Source organism: Mesoplodon mirus, assembly GCF_964341445.2.
Source record: "Mesoplodon mirus genome assembly, chromosome: 2".
Taxonomy (NCBI): Eukaryota; Metazoa; Chordata; class Mammalia; order Artiodactyla; family Ziphiidae; genus Mesoplodon; species Mesoplodon mirus.
In genome coordinates, this window is record NC_138977.1 from 225884088 (window position 1) to 225905333 (window position 21246).

Consider the following 21246-nt stretch of genomic DNA (forward strand, 5'->3'; position numbering starts at 1 on the left):
CCTGTGTTGTCTTGAGAGGATGTTTTGTTTGTTGACCCCCCCCAGCCCCACCCAATACGTTGCTCTTGTCTTAATCTTGCTTTTTCGAGCTTTGGTTCTCTGTGAGTGTCATTTCTGGACCTTTGACCTACTGTTATTTCTCCGAGTTGGTTGGCTGGAATACAGTGTCTAGAACGGTGCCTGCTATGTAAAGGCTCTCAAAGAATGTTTGTTCAATAAAATATTGTAAATCCCATCTCTGCCACGTCTGTCCTTTCTCATGTGCTCTCTTTCTCACTTCTTGTTTTTGTTCCTCAGTATAACTTTCTCTTTGTCCAGAGGGAAAAAGTATGGTTTAAACTGTGTGTGTGTGCGTGCGTGTGTGTGTGTGTGTGTTTTAAAAGTCTAGAATCTTCACTCGTATTTTTGAAAATTTAAAAACTTAGTATACGACAGAAAACAGAACAAATTTCATTGCCACTTCTGAGAAGGACTTTATTTCTTCTTGTTGTAGGATTCAATATGTATTTTTAGGTCATATTTGGTTTGTGTCAGGCTCTGAAATAATCAGGCAGTTTTACTTTATACTATAAATGAATGAATGGTGAATGTGAGACTACAATTGTTCCAAATGAACAAATATGCTTTTCATAATAAACTTTTAACATATACACACAACTGTGTAAAATAAACAACAACGACCTACTGTATAGCACAGGGAACTATATTCAGTGTCTTGTAATAACCTATAATGGAAGAGGATCTGAAGAAGAATACATACGTATATAACTGAATCACTGTGCTGTGTACCTGAAACTAACACAACATTGTAAATTAACTAATTTAAAAAAGTGGTTAAAAAAGTAATAAAAACTTTGAAATGCCGTTTGCATATAGTTCCTTTGGAATTATAACCCTGGGCATCCAAAATTAAAACCTCAAGGCGTTTGTATAGGCCATCCCTGCATACTATCCTGTATGGAAATTGCTTATATGTTAATGGCAGAGCAGCTGTATCTGATGTGGTTGATATTTCTAAACCCATTTAGTTGTCTGCATAGTGGACCTCTGTGGTATTAATGAAAAGTCAGTGTGGATGTACATTTGGTACCCTGTTCTATTTGGGAACTTAATTTGCTTTTATTTCTTTTTTTCAAGTGAAAACTACCTGGTTCGCTGGTCAAGTTCAGGATTGCCCAAGGATATAGACAGATTACATAATCTGCGAGCTGTTTTCACTGTGAGTGCATCCAAAGATGTTCATTTGAATTGCTCACCGTTCTAATGACTATTTGTAATGACCGCCGTCTGACTTCTCACCACCCTAGAGCATGGGTCCTTGGGTTGCCTTTAACACTTGTTAATTTACTATAATAACATAACTGCCCAGGAATCTTCTGGGTCTCTAGCTACCCTTAGAGTCCCCGCGACAAAGATGTGTACTCCATTACCTTGAGTATGTCTCTGAAACTTGGATCCTAAGTTCATTTAATGCTAATTGACTTTTGCGATTCAGCTCCTTTTTGTCTTGTGAATGACTTATTAAAATGCTAAAAACTGGTTGGAGAAAAGAGTTGCAATCCATCTTTCTACTGTCTGTTTCAATTGAACCTGCATTGAGTAATGGTTCTCCAAAATAACTTATGGAAATTAATATTTCTAGGATCTCGGAAGCAAAGACCTGAAAAGGGAGAAAATCAGTTTTGTGTGTCAGATTGTTCGAGTGGGTCGCATGGAACTGAGAGACAATAACACAAGGAAGCTGACCTCCGGCTTGCGGCGGCCTTTCGGGGTGGCCGGTAATCCACTTCTTTCCTTTTTCTTAAGAGTTTCAAGATCATCACCTTTGCTGTGAATACGAGCTGCCGTTGCATATTGGACAGTGGGCTGCTTGATTTATAAGCTTTTCTGTTGGAGAGAAAAAAAAATGTATTCGTTCTTCTCTGCATGGGTTCAGGTCCACATGCAGCTCAGGGTCTTTGCTCCACAAGCTTCAGGTGCAAATTATATATTTGGTTTGAAAGTGGATCCTATGTCCTGGAGGAGACCCTGACCCACATGCTCATCCTGGAGGGAAACCAGTCACTGGAGGGTTGTAGGGTTTCTGGACTTGGCGATTGATTGATTTAGGAATGAATTTACACAGAATGGTCAAAGGGATGAAACGGTAGAAGGAGCAGGAAGCCCGGAGAGGACAGCCTTCTCTTCAGATAGGGGCCTTTTATCCTGTGGACGGGCACTCTGTTTTTGTTTTGTTTTTGCTGACAGCACAAGTAACGGGAGTGATGAATTATCTCTGTGGAGGGGAGAGGAAAGGGTCCCCAGGACGTCCTAATTAGTTGACCTCTTTCAGTGTCACTCTCATTTTTCACAATTTAGGAAGTGATTTTCTCTCACGATTTGATGGCTGCAGTGGAGTTTCATTACGCAGCCCTCTATTTCTTCCTGTCCTTTTTGTGATTCTTGGGATTTATATCAATAGGTATGTGAGAAATGCTTCCTTTCTGATACATCACTGGATTTCTTGTATGAGTGGAGATGGAAGGACTCTTTACCTGGGCTACCAGGAAACTCAGGGCTTCGTTTCGTTTCGTTTTGTTTTGGCGCCTTTTAAATAGATTTTTGTTTTGTTTTGTTTTTTGTTTGTTTGTCTGTTTTTGTTTTTGTTTTTGCGGTATGTGGGCCTCTCACTGTTGTGGCCTCTCCCGTTGCGGAGCACAGGCTCCGGACGTGCACGCTCAGCGGCCATGGCTCACGGGCCCAGCCACTCCGCGGCATGTGAGCTCTTCCCGGACCGGGGCACGAACCCGTGTCCCCTGCATCGTCAGGTGGGCTCTCAACCGCTGCGCCACCAGGGAAGCCCTAGATTTTATTTTTAGAGCAGTTTTAGGTTCAGAGCAAAAGGGAGCAGTGGGGTGAGGTAGGGAGGGGGCAAGTGATATCTTACTGTCCACGTTCATCCCAGAGGGCTGGCTTTCCTGAGCTGTTGAGCTGGTGTGTTTCTATAGATGCTACACAGGGACCTGAGCCTCTGCTTATGTGTTTCCCAACTTCCTACTCCTGTCTGCTCTGAGACGGAGGGAGGATATTTCATCGTGCGATGTGGCCGTGCACACTTTGGGCACAAAAGGTAAATCTTTTAAGGCAACGATTCTCAGCCCGAAGTGTATTTCTCATTTGCACTTATACAATCATATACACAGTCTGGGGAGCTATTAAAACATCTTCTTGCCCAGGTATGCGGTGCACATCCCTGAACTTGGCTCTTTGTGTCTCTTCTGACTGCTGGGAGAGGACGGACCCCTAGAAGCGGATGCTGTGCATCTTGGCCACCTGGGTGCGTGGTGCCCGGTGGCTGTGAGCAGGCTGCGGGGAGGCGTCACTCGAGCCTGCTTCTCACCCCTGCCTTCTTGGCTTTCTACCTGTGCTGTCCCTCCTCCATCACCAGCATCCTGACGCCACCTTCCGTCTACCCCCTGCATCGTGTGATGTCATGTTTCTGGGCCATTTAGGTCCTCCTCTGTCACACACCCTTGGTGACTACATACAGCTGGACTCTTGGCTTTCTTTTTCTTTTTTAATAGATTTTCATTGGAGTATAATTGCTTCACAACACTGTGTTAGTTTCTGTTGTACAACAAAGTGAATCAGCTATACATATGCATACATCCCCATATCCCCTCCCTCTTGCATCTCCCTCCCACCCTCCCTATCCCACCCCTCTAGGTGGTCACAAAGCACCGAGCTGATCTCCCTGTGCTATGCGGCTGCTTCCCGCTAGCTATCTATTTTACATTTGGTAGTGTATATATGTCCATGCTACTCTCACTTTGCTGCAGCTCCCCCTACCCCGCCCCCGTGTCCTCAAGTCCATTCTCTACGTCTGTGTCGTTATTCCTGACCTGCCCCTAGGTTCTTCGGAACCTGTTTTTTTTTTAGATTCCATATATATGTGTTAGCATACGGTATTTGTTTTTGTCTTTCTGACTGACTTCACTCTGTATGACAGACTCTAGGTCCATCCAGCTCACTGCAAATAACTCAGTTTCGTTTCTTTTTATGGCTGAGTAATATTCCATTGTATATATGTGCCACATCTTCTTTAGCCATTCCTCTGTCGATGGACACTGTGGTTGCTTCCATGTCCTGGCTATTGTGAACAGTGCTGCAGTGAACATTAGGGTACATGTCCCTTTTTTTTTTTTTTTTTTTTTTTTTTGCGGTACGCGGGCCTCTCACTGCTGTGGCCTCTCCTGTTGCGGAGCACAGGCTCCGGACGCGCAGGCTCAGCGGCCATGGCTCACGGGCCCAGCCGCTCCGCGGCATGTGGGATCTTCCCGGACCGGGGCACGAACCCGTGTCCCCTGCATCGGCAGGCGGACTCTCAACCGCTGTGCCACCAGGGAAGCCCCATGTCCCTTTTTTGAATTATGGTTTTCTCAGGGTATCTGCGCAGTAGTGGACTCTTGGCTTTCTTAAGACGGACCGTCATACCTGAACATAGAAACGCTTGGGCTCTTAGTTTGGGGGTGACACCCCCAAGTCCTTCATTTCTTCCCTGGGCAACGGGGACCTTTGAAGCCCTAAGTCCCAATCACAGCGAGAACTTTCTTCACCAGGGCCTGTGCGCTGAAGACCAGCGAGGGAAAGACATGGTGATGGGCGATTTCAGCGCCTTTTCCCTCTGAGACTGGGCTGAGGGCCCAAAGGGGCTGTCGCTCCCAGGAAGTAGCAGAGCTAAGGCTGCTTTCAACTTACTGGTGCTCAGACCTAGGTTGTGTTCCTTGCTCACATGCTGCCTTCCTGCCAGTAGTTGCTGGGCTCGTGGATGTGTCCAGGGCTAGAGACGGGGCTTTGACAAGGGAGCTGGATTATCAGAGACTCATAGTCAGCTGGTGGGATGAGTCCCAGAGGAGAGAGGTCTGCGGACACAGGAGAGCTGCTCACTGTGGCCTGGGCTGCAGGAGGTAGTCTCCTGGGTTCAGACTCACTTGTTCTGATCCATATGGAACCAGTTGTCTGAGCTGCTGCTGCAGATACCGAAGGCTGATTGGACTTGGGCTGAAAAATGAGCCCTATTTGTTGGTTCAGAGCTGGTGGTAACGATGTAGTCTTGGCCATATGAGCATCTTAGCAACAGGTGGGATGCTTCTGTTCTGGTCCTGCAAATCCCTTCCCCCTTTTTAGGGTGGAGGGAGGTGGTAGACATGGAAATTGTCCCCATTTTTAATATATGATCGTATGTTGTTAAAGAGGGGACTGTGCAGAAGGACATCAATGAGGCACGTTGCTCACTTACCTGCAGTCAGTTGTGGTAGCTGAGCAGAGACAGAGTACATGTCCAGTGCCCCCAGGACTGTTCTTGGGGCTTCTCGCTGTGTTGGTCTGAGCTGGGCATTGGTGATGTTCCAGCTGCCAGATTTGGGGCAAATTCATTCAAGCCTTTGAGCCTAGCTTCCTCAATCATACAGTAGGTGAGTGTGGGGATTAGCTGTCCAGTGTTTCTTGAAATGGTGTCCCCAGATGCCAGCACGGGGTGGGTAAACCATAGCCACTTTATGTACTGTTTCCTTCTTGGGGCCGTGCAGTGGCTGATGTGAGGCTTCAGAACAGTGCCGTCCAGTATGGTCACCCTGCCACATGTGGCTATTTTGTCATAAAAATGAAATCAGAGTAAAAATTCAGTTCCTCCGTTCCACTGGCCACATTAGATGCTCCTTGGGATAGAACATTTCATCAACACACAAGGTTCTATTGGAAAATGCAACTCAGTCAGTGCCAGTTGGATAATAGAGGAATTTATTAAGTGGAACGCTGCTATTTAAGCCCCAACCCCACTGGGGCTGGTGTTTTCAGATAACTTGATTGGTCTTTCAAACGTGGAAATACTTTAAACTTGAATATAAAAAAATTCCACCAGTTTATGCTTGTTGTTGGTCAGAGGACATTCTGATGTTCTTTTGTTTGTTTGTCTTCTGTGATGATAGCATTTAAGCAAAACCACCTCTGTTCTTTTCTTGTCCCCAGTGATGGATGTAACAGATATAATAAATGGAAAAGTAGATGATGAAGACAAACAGCATTTCATTCCCTTTCAGCCGTAAGTATGGGGCAAAGTACTTAACCAGATAGAATATGGAAAATGTTTATTTGTAATAATTATCTTTGTAATTCAGTTTATACATTCAGCACAAACAGGAATTGATTATTTAATAATAATGAAACATCTGTTTAGTCGCTGCTCTAGTGAAGGGCCTTTTTGTAGTCGCAAGAAACCTGGGTTAAAGTTTATGGTCTTGCGAGTAGAAGATTTTACGTGGGATCCCTGACGTGCTTATCATGTAGGACGCTCAGAATTCCAATTCCAACCTGAACCTGCATGTTTCTTTACATAATTGATTTATTCTAGTAGCTATTCACATTTTCAAAATACAGTAGTTTCAGATTCCTCATGGGAAGTTGCTGTCTTCAAAATAAAAAAAACACACACAATAAGAACGAATTCTTTTGTAAAGTGAGAAATAATACTTGTGATTTTTCTGTCTCTGGGGCTGCCTCGAGTGGACGTCGTCTGCGCTTGCCATTTTTAGGGTTTGTCTAGTTCTGACCTGAAGTCTATAGAGAGGCGTGCTGGGAAAGCACTTGGAGGAGATTCATTAAATTGATTCTCTGATTTGAAGGTGGTTCCCATGGAAAAGGTTGAAAGAATTGGTGTTATTTCCCTGGAGATTAAAGCCAGAGGGCACCTGGATAATGGTCTGTAGTCCCTTCACGGGCACTTCTCCACCTTAGACAGAGAGAAAGGAGGAGGAATTAGAGGGGTTTAGGTTAACTACAAGAGGGGCCTTCCTCCTGGCAGTGTGAAATCTTAGAAGACAGAGCGTAAAGGATAAATTGAGTTAGAATGACCTGTCACAGTGCCCTGCATTCTGTCTTTTCTCCTCATTTCTGTTTCTACTTAAGTGATTCCAGGCTTGAAAGAAATTTTATTTTAGCCAGTTCTGGTTGTTTTCAGGTGTTGGCTGAGGGGGTTTGGAGGTTGGCAGGTGCTGGGGGCAGTCCTGTCCTGGGGGGATGGGGGAGCAGGAGGGGGGAGGTGGTCTCCCCTTGCACCCCTGTCTTTGCACGACAGACTGCGCCTTCAGCCCCGGGCTTGAGAACCACTTGTTCAAGGTGGAACAGAGTGGTTTCCTCTGCAGGCAGGTGATCTGGTCAGACAGCATCTTGAAGCATGGCTCAGCAGGCATTTAGAATAACAGAAAAGATTGCATTAACGTGCTTGAAATTGAGGTTCACTTTTACGTATCTCACCACACAACTGGAGGCAAAGGTTTTTTTTGTGGCTTCATTGCTTTAGATTTATTCTTCTGTCCAGCACTGTAACCACTAGCCACATGTGGCCATTTCAATTCATGAAAATTAACTAAACTTAAATATTTAGTGCGTCCATCACACTAGTTCCATTTGAAGTCTTCAGTACCACAGGTGGCTAGTGGCTACCAGATTGGTCAGTGCAGGTAGAGAACATTCCCGTCATCATAGAACGTTCTGTTGGAACGTGCTACTTCGGAATCATACCTGGCGAAGAGAGTTACAAAGGGAACTCCATTCTGTAGAACCTGGAAGTTTCTTTAGTAAACAAGGAGAACATAATCTTGGAACATGGGCAGATATTGAGGTAATAACTAAAACACACCATTATAAAACGATACTATTAAGTTGCCCATGAGAAAAACAATGCAGCCCAGTGATGCTTTGAATGCCGTTTTATTCATTAGACCTCAGAGTTTCTTGATGCCCAAATGCACCACTGCATTGAAATTACCTGTTGCCTACCAATGTCTGCTGGGAAAAGTCAAGGGGAAAAAAAAAACTTGGGTTATGGTTTGAAAAGTGAGGGGGGTTCGTTTTATACTCACTCATCTCGATTTCACCGGGACTTGTTATGACTTACTTGAGGTGGCGTCTTGCCGCCATCTTTTTCTCTCTTGTAGTGAAATGTCCACTTTAAAAAATATTATTACATGTGCAATTCTTACTGTAATTTGTGACTTCTTGCTCCATTAAAGGAAGACTGATATACAGATTCATATGTTTAGTGCTGGAAACAAAAGAGAAGCATGATTTTAATAGGAAAATAAGCAATGGAAGTAGTTCTTTGGGAAATGCCATGCTAATGAAACCCATTTTTTGCTCCATTAAAACTGATTTATTATACCACAGGATACATTTCAGGGAAGGAAGCATAGAGTACCTTTCTCTCTCTGTGTCTTTTTTAACTTGGTGAAGTAAATGAAAACGGCCCTCAGCTTTCTCGAGTAATGTGGGCTCAAGTGATAAATAGCACTCGTCCTAGTTTCTAGAAATAATTTTAAACATTATACACATGACGTATATTTTCTTGCCTATTGCATAGTGTGCTTTGCTGTGCTACATGGTATTTCCCTTTGCCCAGGTCGCCTGTTTGTTTTTATTTTCTCAGTCCTAGTTCAGCTTCTATTAAAAGCTCCTGATCCATGAGTCCCCAAAACATTGATGATTTACATTCATAATTGTGTCACAGTTTTACTCTTCAGGCATAGGGTAGTTGTGTTCTCTGAAGATTATGCCCCTCTTTTCACATTTAATTATTCTAGGCTACGTTGAGTACACAGTCTGGTGGAGCAGCGTGGTTGCTACCCGAGCTTCCCAAGCAGTTAGGTCCGAGGGATCTTTTCATTTTTTTGGTCTTGATTTTGCTTTTCCCTTCAAAGCACCCACCCCTTGACCTATGCTATATGGTCAAGAATTGATGAAAAAGAAGAAATGGTCATAAACATTCCTTGGGATTAAATGCCGTTCGGCCGTGTTATTTTCAGATAAGTTCCCTTTTTGTAAGTTGTCTCATAGACATGGGGTGGTGCTCTGGTTCACCGCTATTTCCTGGGGATAGGGCCGACGTCATTCGCTTTACTTCTCTCGTGTGGTGCAGCATTTTCCTGATCCATGCTCTTCCCTGTCTCTCTTGTCACCTATCCTGTCCTTTGTCGTGCATTGACTTGTGATGACTCTCTCTCGCACTCGGTGATGATGATCTCTTGTGTTCCCTTGTTACCGTGACCTCTGGGTCCCTGTGCCCCTTTGTCTCCTGTGGTCTTGGTTGTCCCGTGCCCTCCAGGCTCGCGTTGGACGACGCCATTCGACACAAGCCGCTGAACATGTCATCCCGTTTTTCACCCAGGGTGGCGGGGGAGAATGACTTCCTTCAGACTGTTATAAACAAAGTCATTGCTGCCAAAGAAGTCAACCACAAGGGCCAGGGTATGTATTCTACGGTTTCGTTTCTATAAGAGTCCATTTGCATGAACTTGGGAACGTGCTGTGGTTTGAATTTTAGTTTGATGATGATGATGATGATATTGATGATGATGATGAAAATGACAACAGTGATGATGATGGTGATGATGATGATGGTGATGATGACGTGATGATAATGGTGATGATGATATTGATGATGAAAATGACAACAGTGATGATAACGGTGATGATGACGGTGATGATGATGATGGTGATGATGATGGTGTTGATGATGATATGATGGTGATGAAAATGACAACAGTGATGATGATGGTGATGATGATGGTGATGATGATGATGGTGATGATGATGGTGATGATGATGGTGATGATGATGATGAAAATGACAACAGTGATGATGATGGTGATGATGATGATGGTGATGATGATGGTGATGATGATGATGGTGATGATGATGGTGATGATATTGATGATGGTGATACTGATATGAAAATGACAACAGTGATGATGATGGTGATGACGATGATGGTGATGATGACAACAGTGATGATGATGGTGATGATGATGGTGTTGATGATGATGGTGATGATGATGGTGATGATGGTGATGATGATGATGAAAATGACAACAGTGATGATGATGGTGATGATGATGGTGATGATGATGATGGTGATGATGATGGTGATGATGATGATGATGATGATGAAAATGACAACAGTGATGATGATGGTGATGATGATGATGATGATGATGATGAAAATGACAACAGTGATGATGATGGTGATGATGATGATGAAAATGACAACAGTGATGATGATGGTGATGATGATGATGAAAATGACAACAGTGATGATGATGGTGATGATGATGATGGTGATGATGATGGTGATGATGATGGTGATGATGATGATGAAAATGACAACAGTGATGATGATGGTGATGATGATGGTGGTGATGATGATGGTGATGATGATGGTGATGATGATGGTGATGATGATGATGAAAATGACAACAGTGATGATGATGGTGATGATGATGGTGATGATGATGAAAATGACAACAGTGATGATGATGGTGATGATGATGATGATGATGATGGTGATGATGATGATGGTGATGATGATGGTGATGATGATGATGAAAATGACAACAGTGATGATGATGGTGATGATGATGATGAAAATGACAACAGTGATGATGATGGTGATGATGATGGTGATGATGACGGTGATGATGATGGTGGTGATGATGATGGTGTTGATGATGATGAAAATGACAACAGTGATGATGATGGTGATGATGATGGTGATGATGATGATGAAAATGACAACAGTGATGATGACGGTGATGATGATGATGGTGATGATGATGGTGTTGATGATGATGAAAATGACAACAGTGATGATGATGGTGATGATGATGGTGATGATGATGATGAAAATGACAACAGTGATGATGATGGTGATGATGATGATGGTGATGATGACGGTGATGATGATGGTGGTGATGATGATGGTGTTGATGATGATGAAAATGACAACAGTGATGATGATGGTGATGATGATGGTGATGATGATGATGAAAATGACAACAGTGATGATGACGGTGATGATGATGATGGTGATGATGATGGTGTTGATGATGATGAAAATGACAACAGTGATGATGATGGTGATGATGATGGTGATGATGATGATGAAAATGACAACAGTGATGATGATGGTGATGATGATGATGGTGATGATGATGGTGATAATGACATGGTGATGATGATGGTGATGATGATATTGATGATGGTGATACTGATATGATAATGACAACAGTGATGATGATGATGACGACGATGATGATGGTGGTAACAGTGATGCTGATGCTGCTGCTGATGATGGTGGCAGCGCTGGGTAATGGTGTACTCACTGTCCCTGATGTATACAGCCTGTGAGGGTTTTCTTGCCGATCATCTTTGTAAGCATTGCTGAGAGCCAAGCTCCTGGATGAGACGAGAAAACTGACTAGGATACAATGAAATGTTTGGAAAGAGCCCAGAGTTGATAGGACTGGAAGCAACTCCTCTGTTGCCTTTCCTCAGACTTCTCCAGCCACCTCCTCTGTTCAGAACACTTGAATGACTTCACAAGAGAATAAAATAACTGTCCACTGCCTGTGATTTCACCTTGCTGTTTAGAGACACAGAGAGACATTCAACATCACCCACCTCCCCACGTGCTCTTCTTCTCACTGGTTTTTTCTCACTCGTGTCGTGAGCTAATCACTGCCACCTTGTTTTCCGGGCCTCCCGCACCCCGTACCCCTGAGAAAGGGGCTCCATTTTGCAGACTGGTGCCCCTTTAGTTTTGTAATCGAGGGTGTTTCTCCTCCCCTGCTCCCCAGCCTGCAGTCATCATTTTTAATCCCACGCTGACAAGTTTCCCAGCGGCTGACCCTCTGTTGGCAGAGGCAATGAATCAATCACCACGGGCTGGTGACAGCTGGCACTCGGCTGGCCAGGAGGGCTGCCGGAAAACAAGTGTTTACTGAGGCCCCGCTTCCAGCTGGAAGGGAAGTTGGAGGAGTCACCTTCTGAGTTGCTCCAACCTGAGGCTGCTTTTAGCACCAGTGGGAATATCCATTCCTCAGTCCTTGATTAGATGCATACTTAACCATAAACTCAGTAGAGCTGAGGTGACTAGACCTGCTTCATTGTCTAGTTACCTTATGTCACCAGACTTTGAAGAAACAATTATCTTGATTCATTTCCCATTTTTCTAAGGGAGAGCGTGAATCAAACCCAAAGAATGTTCTGGAGGAATTAACAGCCCCTCTCCCTCTGCAGGGACTTTTGGCTTTCTTTTGGTATGAACCACACCCCTTCCCTGGAACACAACAAAACAAAAACCCCAACCCAAAACGTTAATGAATCGTGGCCTCTCTAGACAGAGCAATTTTCAGCTGACCCAGGACCCGTCTTCTCATAAATTACCAGCCCTCTCAATTTGCACTTTAACTGAAAACCACAGGGAGATCCAATTAAAGCTGTTTGATTAGAGCGCTCTGAGGCAGTGGCCCTGGGCCCCAGGGCCCCGGCTCCTCTTGCAAAGTCATCAGAGTTTTGATACACTTTTATTACAGAGTCACACAGGAACAGTGGAGACTGGTGGCCGGCCAGCAGGGACTTGCTCACAAAGAGGACCCATGGCCCGCCTCTGTCAGTCTCACTGGTATTGTGGCCAAAATCTGTGTCACAGAGATGGACTGTTGCCAGGGGACCCCGATTCCTTGAACTCTGGGGGGAGGAGGGGTGCTTTCAGGTCACAGTGAGAGCTCAGTGACAAGAACATTGATTGTTTTCAGAGGGACCCTTGGTGCCTTCCTGAACCAAAATGCCCTTGGGCCACATCACTGGCTCAGGTTGACCTTGAACTGGAAGTGATGGAGTGACCTTTCGCCAGGGCTCACTCTCAGGCCGATTTCAGTGCATTCCAGGGAGAGCTGAGAGGCCCGGGGCCCAGTGAATGCAGCACGGAGCGAGCTGCTAGGTTTGCGGGGTTTTGCCCAGTGGAGCCCCATGTTTCCATCCATGGTGACCCATCAAGTCACACAGTCAAGTGCACAGAGCTGTGGAAGGGACTTGGAGGGACATGGCCTGTCCCTTCTGAACTGGTCTCCAGGCTTTGGCCTAGTTTAGGTTAACATGTACGTGTTTACTTGTTGCAATGGACATCTTTTATATTTAGCCCACATTATTCTGAACCCTGAACCCAGAGGCACTGGGTATTTTATGTGGACGGTGAGTCCTCATACACCCGCAGACATCTGCTCCTGTTGTTTGAAATATAACATATGCTAATAATCCCTTTTGTGTCTAGTTACTCTGGTTTAGCAAAAGTCAGCCTAAAATACACTTTTCCCTTGAAAATTGGCCTCATTTCCTCCTCGGGGGAAAGTGTTTGAAACCCAACGTAACTGGGCAAATTTAATCTCTGTGTTTAAATTGTGTTATAACAAGTTGTGTCACCCAGTTACTGGTTCATCAGCTAGTTGAGCAAGCTGGTACTTGTGAGAAAGAAAAGGTGTTGGAAAGCCATCTTTACTTTTACCCTCTTAAATAATTATCTCAGCACATCCTGCAAGTCCTTGAAAAGTGTCTTAGAGTTAGATTTATTCTGGAGATATTCCTTCCTTTGGGAGGTTTCGGGACTCAGACTCCTAAGATTTAGCTGCGTCCTGGTGTCGCCAGCAGGGAACAGGTTCATGTCAAGTGTCATGTGCAGTGATAATTACACTTCTGTGAGCGTCCCTTTTCCTTGGTCTGCTCAGAGAGCCGAGGGTCAGGTGCCCGGCACTCCAAGGGTCCGTCTGTTCACTCCTCCTACAGGTCTGGAGCGGTGCCAGCCTGTGGTGCTTTTTTTTAAAAAAAATGTAAATTTATTTATTTATTTATTTATGGCTGCGTTGGGTTTTTGTTGCTGCACGCAGGCTTTCTCTAGTTGTGGCGAGCGGGGGCTACTCTTCGTTGTGGGCTTCTCATTGCTGTGGCTTCTCCTGTTGCGGAGCACGGGCTCTAGGTGCACGGGCTTCGGTAGTTGTGACTCTCAGGCTTTGGAGTGCAGGCTCGGTAGTTGTGGTGCACGGGCTGAGTTGCTCCATGGCATGTGGGATCTTCCCGGATCAGAGATCGAACCCATGTCCCCTGCATTGGCAGGCAGATTGTTAACCACTGCTCCACCAGGGAAGTCCCGCTTGTGGTGCTTTTGTGTGAATTAGAAAGAGATGGTCTGTCCTCTGGGTGAGTGGGGAGATGCATCACTGCCAGGATACACAGCTTGGTGAGCAGAGTGCAGGCTGGATTTCGCTCCCACTTGCCTTTCTTTGCTAGTTGCCTTGTGCAGTGCACATCCTGAGCAATGATACATGTGTCCCTGCTGGGGTGCTCCCCCCTGATGACTCTTTAGAGACCTGTTTTTATTGGTTATGCTTCTCTCCTACTTCTTCGGCTCTCCCTCTCATGATCGGGAATTTTATATCTGAAAAAGAAAGAAAGGGGAACAATATAGAAGGAAAGAAAAGAAAAGGAAACAAACAAAAAATTCTCCCTCTGTCTCTGTATTGACTAGCTCTTGACTCCACTGTTGATTTCTCAGTGGACTCTTTCGCCTGCTGTCCGCCCCTCATCTCCTGTAACTTCTCTGTCCTTCTCCCAGCAGCGTTCGCCCCTCTCCTCCCCCAGGAGGGCTCCTACCGAGGCCCACCCTGGTTGCCCCGTGCTGCAGACACTCCCCTTTCCTTGGGCTGCATTTTGTGCCATCGGCCACATTGATGCCACCCGCTCCTGGTTTTCCTTTTTCTCTGCCCTCTGCTTTCCCCTGTCTCTCGCCGACTTCTCTTTCCCTGTGTGGACTCTCAATGTCAGCAGCTCTCCCGGGCACAGGACGGGCGTCTTCTTGCTCTCCTTCCTCTGTGCTCTGACCCTTCAGGACGTCTCCACTGGGATGCAGGGTGTGCCAGCACCTGCTATGGGTCATGCCCAGGACTGGCGCCATCTCTGAGAGCCACTCCCCCTCCATCCCATCTTCCTCCACTTCTGATATGACCCCCATGCTGCTCACAACACCCCTGCCCCTGGTGCTGAAGTCCTGCCACTGTCCGCCTGGGCTCCTGCAGTGGTCTCTTCACTGGGGTCCTCACCTCGCTCTAAATTCCCAGCTACCCAGTGCCATGCAGCCACCTGAGCCCTGTCAGGTCAGACTCTGGTCGGACTCCTCCTCTGGGCCCTTTGGTGGGGACCATAGCTCCTTCCATGGCCGACAGGCCCTGGGGTCAGGTCTGTGCTGCTTTCCCAGCCGCATCGCATGCCTCTCCCCCCTGCATCTTGGGGCTGCAGCCTGGAGCCTCCTTATTTAGCGTCTCCTCACCCCTCAGATCTCAGCACAATGTTCCTTCCTCAGGGGAGCCTCTGTGACGCCCCGGAGCGCAGTCTCCACATGTGCTTTAGAAAGCGCTTTGTAGGCACGTATTTCACAGAGAGACACCCTTGGTGTTTGGCTCATGGGATAGAAGGGAGCCCCTGGCAGTGGTGTAGTGAGTCTTCGCCCTGTGTCTGCAGTGCCCTGTGTGTGTCTGGCGCACAGTGGGTGCACATGAGGTACTTTTGAATAAATCAGAGGGACGGTCTAGTTGGCAAGAGGAGGGGGCTTTCACCAGCTGGTAAAGAGTAAAATGTCATCAGTGACCGTGGACTTTCTCAACGACAAGTTGTGTAAATCTTCGCAGAGGACAGGCCAGCTGCTGGGAGACCAGGGGGCTGGAGGGGGGAGGGGGAGGGAGTGAGGAGTGAGGTTTAATTCAGCAGAGCCGCTCGCAGCAGAAGCAGCCTCAGTTGTGTTCCTTGTGTGTCCCCCATCAGCTGTCTTCCAGGTCCAGTTAGAATGAAAGTTGTCTGTGAACAAGGTCTGTGGTTTTCCCATTTTCTTCTACTGAGTGCAGGGTGCTGAGCTAAACAGTGGTGAGTGGTCCCCGGAAGCATGCATCTAGAGGAGGGACAGCTGGACAGACAGACACATACACACGTGGGCACACACACAGTAGTCATGTAAGTGAGGACAGGTACTGTTATGTTCTGATGGGCAGGTGGGGTCCCGCAGAGCTGAGTCAGAGGAGAGCAAGCAGGCCAGGCCCCCGAAGTCTCAAGGATGGAGACCCCGACCTGCCCCGAAGTCTCAAGGATAGAGAGACCCCGACCTGCCAACTGATAGTGACACCCCTCCCTCCCTAGGAAAGCAGGTCCTTGAAAACACTGACAGAGCCAAGCGACTGCTTTGTGTCCTGCCTTGGACTTTGTTAAGTGTCGGCTTTCTTCCCTCTTATCGTTTGATTGCTGCTCCTGGAGCATTTTATACAAAATGCGTCAGCTTTTGTGGGCAGGGCACACAGGCCTCCCAGGTACACCGTGCTCTCTCTCGGGCCTCCTGGCATCTCTTTTAGAGGGTTTGAAAGCCTTCATTTTCCCCCTTGGAGAAAGGAGCTGAGTGGTGGCCAGAGCATTAGTTGCTACTTTGCTGTGACATTGTGAAGCAGAGGGATGGGGCTGCCCTGACTGCCGCTGTCCCCCAGTCGTGTGGGTGGCCCGCTGGTGGTCCCCAGTCCTGTGCTCTGCGGTTCCCCTTCCCGGGAGCACGGGTGCCACTGAGCAACTGGATACTTTGGTGGGTTTGTGAAGCTGCGAATTTACCTCCTGATTCCTCTCCCGCTGTCATCCTTCTTGGGAGAATGGAAGATGATAGCCTTCTCAATCCCCTTCCAGAAAAATGCTACCTTCTGATTTATCTTCAATGTATATCAACTCAAAAGAGTCATCAGTCCCAGGCAGAGGTAGCACGTAACTGCTGTTACGTTCTTAGGTTCTTCCAGTGTGGGATTTGCATCCCAGCTAATCAGATGCAGGCATCTGTGCCAGGCACCTTTTCCCTGGTCCTGCTTCTGTCTTTCTCATCCACCCACACTTCCTCTTAAGGCACTGCATTGTGAATTAAAAGCTGCTCATTCATTGATACTGATTTCATGAAAACTTCTAAAAATGTACAAGATATAAAGATGTACATGATAAAATGTGACTCATGCATCCATTGCTTTTCTAGGTTTGTGGGTAACATTGAAATTACTTCCTGGAGATATCCATCAGATTAGAAAAGAATTTCCTCATTTGGTGGACAGGACCACAGCAGTGGCTCGGAAAACGGGGTTTCCGGAGATAATCATGCCTGGTAAGAATGGATGAATCCTTTAGCCCCTCTGAGCGTGGGGTGGATGCGGCCGGCATTGGGAGGGTTTATGTAGCTGGCCGCAAAGAGCGACATTTAGGTAGGAGCTCAGGGAAGCAAAGGGTCGAGGGTGTAAAGCCCCGCGTGGCGATGGGTCATTCCTGCAGGCAGGGGCTGCGGCCAGCGTGACAGCCGAGCACCCGGGGTCAGGCCGAGGGGAGGAGGTTTCTCTTGGTTATGATGACCCTGGAGGGCTGGTGTGGAGCGACTCCTGGTGATACAGTAACAGGGATAAGCAAATGAAACAGCATTGGCCAGAGACCCAGTCCTGAGACCTTGTGATGGTTTCTGTCGCCAGCTGGGGAAAACGCCACCACGATCGTAATCAAACGCACTGCTGTTCCGTGTTCTGCTGTTGCCCTTAATCAGGATGCCTGCGATTTGTCTTCTGCCCACAGTGTCTGGAACGGAAGCGTGGGCGTTTGACATCTCACTCACCCTGGCTGAAGGACTGAGTGCGTTTGGTCGGGTGATACTTAATAATGCGATAGAGGGTGATCAGACAGGGGACCGTTTGGAGAGCTGTGCAGAATTCACTTTTAGGCTCTGAGGAATGGATTGATTATGATGGTTGCGTAGGACTAAGGCGACTCCTTTACGGTAATAATGTACGTCCACGATGATGGTCCTGGGCCCGTCTTATGATCCTATAACAGCAATTGAATGATCCAGAATGTATTCAAAATGAAGGGAGCACAATTTGGGTAAATATACCCTCTTATGTTCCAAGCTTTGAAAATAACCCTTTTTGGTAGGTTATGGGTTAAATGTCTCTTCACCACAGTGGTCCACAGCCTTGAACCCCATCCATTGGCCCCAGAAGTGAGAGTGCAGGCATCCCATCCTCTGGTATGAATTTCATTTCTACCCGTCCCTGGCCCTGGGCAAGTTACCCGATCTCTCTTAGCTGTGGTTTCCTCCTCTGAAGAACAAGAATAATAATAATTCCTACCTATAGATCTGGTTGGAGTTAGGATGCTTTAGGGTGTAAGTAACAGAAAACACAAGGCCAGCTCAAATGGCCGTACCCTGAGGATATTTGTCGGTCATGTGAATGAGGAAAAGGGACCGAGCCTGTTGCCAGCTCAGCCTGGACCACTGGCTCCAGCTCTCTGCAGCCGCCTCCGCTGAGCTGTCTCCTTTGCGTATTGACTTTATCCTCGGGGGACAGGCCCTGCTGGCGCCCATCTTCTCAAATCCCAGTATCCTAAAGAAGACGACATCCACCCAGTGTTTCCAAACAAGCAGGCCGAGCGTCATCTGGCCTGGACTGCTCAGGTCCCCTGGGGGCCCTGGACAGCGATGGTGGTGACATATGCACATCGGCCCCAGGGACCTGTGGAAGGGGTCAGCTCCTCCCAGCTGCGAGGGTTGTATGAGGGAGACAGGGACACACTACACATGTCTGGATAGACATCTGATCAAAAGAAGGAAGGGCGAGCAGAAAGTGACAGCCCAGCACAAAGGCTGCTGCAGGGCGAATGCACAGGTTCTGTGGATGAAGCCTGTGAATGTTTACACCCGGTACCCGCTCAGTGTGTCTTAGTTATCACACTAGTATCGCCCCAGCCCAACCATGGGTTTTACGCTCATTAAACTGATAATGAGAGCCCACGTTAAGGTTAACCTCTGATATTTATATATGCCTTCAGTTTCCAGATGACATTCATATTAACCATCTGATTGGATTCTCACGAGATCTTGGGAAGCATGATTCTTTATCCTTGATGTCCGTGGGATACTTTTTGGTTTGCAAATACTGCTCCCATTAATAATCTAGCTTGATTCCATATAAGGATCTTGGAAGCCTACAAATGGGGTGTTGAACTAATTCCCATCAAGATTAAGCCACAGCCTGAAGTCACCCGGGTAACGAGCAGTGGAAACGGGGCCAAAGCACCCCATGGTCGGTGCTTCTCTGCAGCCTCCTGGTACAGGGCTTTGCTGTAGGTTCACAGGGAGAGCTGCTCACTCAGTGTGCCTCAAAGTTATTGCTTTGTTTATTTGAGGGCATTTTCGGGACATGTCCTTTCTCCTCCCTCTGCCTTTGAGGGCTGTTGTGGGTCATTGTCTACTCTGTCTGTTAAAACGATAGGAAAGACATCTAACATCAGCTAGATTGAGTGTTGGCCAGTCTCACCTGTAGAGGAGGTAAGCGTGACACCCAGCAAGTTAAGAAACGATGGAGCACCTATTGCTCGTAGGAGTCAAGGCTGTTCTACATGCAGCTAATTAACTTGGACTTCCGAGTGGACACATACTGTTTGCGTTTGGATTCGAGGTGCAAATTTATAGATGAGTTTAACGTCATTGACATCAGGCATTTATCTTGGGTGACCTTAGGAGGCCCTCGTGTGCAAAGGGAAACCTGGGAAACTCCTGGTTCACACTGCTTGTGCCTCCCTTACAATTGATAGACTTAAAAAGTAAGTCTAAACCTCTAAGATCATCTCATGATTAATGCATGGGAAAACTGTGCAGCTGACCATTGTTCTGGCTTGTTCTATGTCCTCAGTCTGGGGTTGGGCTCCCCATAGTGAGCAAGCGGGGCTTGAGTGAGTCCCCCACGTCCTCTGGGGCTGAGTGACCACTGAGAGGCTGTGAGCACCGCATCTTACCCTTTTGGGGGGGCTCTCTCAGACCCCCGCCCGCAGCCTTGCAGAACCCGTGCCTTCTTGTATGCGCATGTTTATGGAGACTTGCATCTCCTTCGCACAGTGGGGGAGCCGGCCGTGTCGCTGTTGTTGCTGGTTCTCCTACCTTCTCATGGCCCACTGGGAATCCCTAGGTCCTTCTGAAGGGTCCTGGTGGGGAAGCAGAGTTGTCGCCTGAGCTGGGAAGGCGGCTGGAGGCTTGGATGGGCCACCTGTGTCTGCTTCCAGCCTCCTTCCTCCCCAGAATGAGCACCTTGTAGCCCGGGAGGCATTTGCTGAGACCCTCTTGTGAGTGAGTGCCTGTCGGGGGTATTGACCTCCTATAACTGGGGTCTTACTTCTGGGCTGGAGTCGGGATCCCTAGGCCCATAGGAGAAGGGGACCCTGAGGTTCAGCCACCTCCCTGCCCAGCGCGTGCTGCTTCTCTGGCTGATGAGGCCCGTATGAAGCTGCTGTGGCCCTTTTTGATTATGGCGTTGGTGCTTTGATAGGATTTTCAGGCGGAGCGCTTGTACAGACTACCCTGCCTTATCGATAAGGCCGTTTAGGGGTGAGTGGCCTGGGAGGTTAAGTGACTGGTCTAAGCTCACACAGCTAATTAGCGGCAGGTCCTGGACCGGCAGCCTTGCCTCCTGCCCCCAGCGCTGTGCGCCATCCTGCTTGCCTTCTCCGTGGTCGCTATCGGCGATCACAGCCCTACTTCTTTTCCAGAAGCTACTATGGCAGTGGTAGCAACCCGCTGGGATTATTACAATAATGACTTTTAAATGAAAGCTTAATCTAATAGTTGGATACATTAAAAGCCAGAATAGAGCAGTCTAGAAAGCAAAAGAAAAACAAGAAACCAAGGGGATATTTTTCTCTTCAGGGATCCTTGTTCTTTGCCCAGGGCAGGTCATTTGCTGCTCCTGGCCACACTGTTGAGGCAGCCAGACAGACAGCAGAGCAGCCGTCAGAGCGCAGCGATGCTTCCTCTAAATCACGTTGCTAACGAAGCTTGCAAAGTTTTCCCAGTCGGACCATTACCAGGGGCTTTGTGTATTCTCAGGAGGAGGAAGCGTCTTGAGCTCATTTGTTGCGTGTGTGTGTGGTTGTATTTTTTTTGGGCACAGGTTAAGGTCCATCTCACTTTAAAAATGTATGAGTCTTTGCTCCCTGTGTCCCTGTTCAGGATCTTGACAGCTGCCTGCCAGGACGAGAGAGGATTCTTTGCACAAAGTTTCTCTCTTGACCCTTCCCTAGTCCCTGATCCTAAGTGTCAACTCAGGACGTTGGCTTGTGGTTCAAATGCTGTTTTTGTTCAACTCCTTAGTGGAGTGAAAAGGAGGCCAGTGTTGCTGGTTATCCTCGGTGTGCCAGGGGGTGTTGGGATAGTCCTTGGCTACTGAGACTCAGATGACCGCAGCCATGTCCTAACAAGGGGTGGCGATGTGGGTTGCAATGGGCCATGGATGCTGGGGGTTGGGGGGGTCTAGCGTCTGCGCAAACCCACTGACAGCA

At 47.3% G+C, this 21246-nt stretch overlaps 1 protein-coding gene across 2 annotated transcripts in view; it reads left to right on the forward strand.

The window, feature by feature from the left end:
- DOCK1 (dedicator of cytokinesis 1) overlaps positions 1-21246 on the forward strand; it is a 540262-nt gene that overhangs the window by 78111 nt on the left and 440905 nt on the right. Inside the window, exons 9-13 of one of the 2 annotated variants that reach the window (XM_082637778.1) lie at positions 1138-1219; positions 1643-1778; positions 6007-6079; positions 9137-9279; positions 16910-17035. In XM_082637778.1, the coding sequence (XP_082493904.1) occupies positions 1138-1219; positions 1643-1778; positions 6007-6079; positions 9137-9279; positions 16910-17035 (560 nt within the window). The remainder of the gene's footprint in view (positions 1-1137; positions 1220-1642; positions 1779-6006; positions 6080-9136; positions 9280-16909; positions 17036-21246) is intronic. The other variant, XM_082637779.1, reaches the window with a different exon arrangement.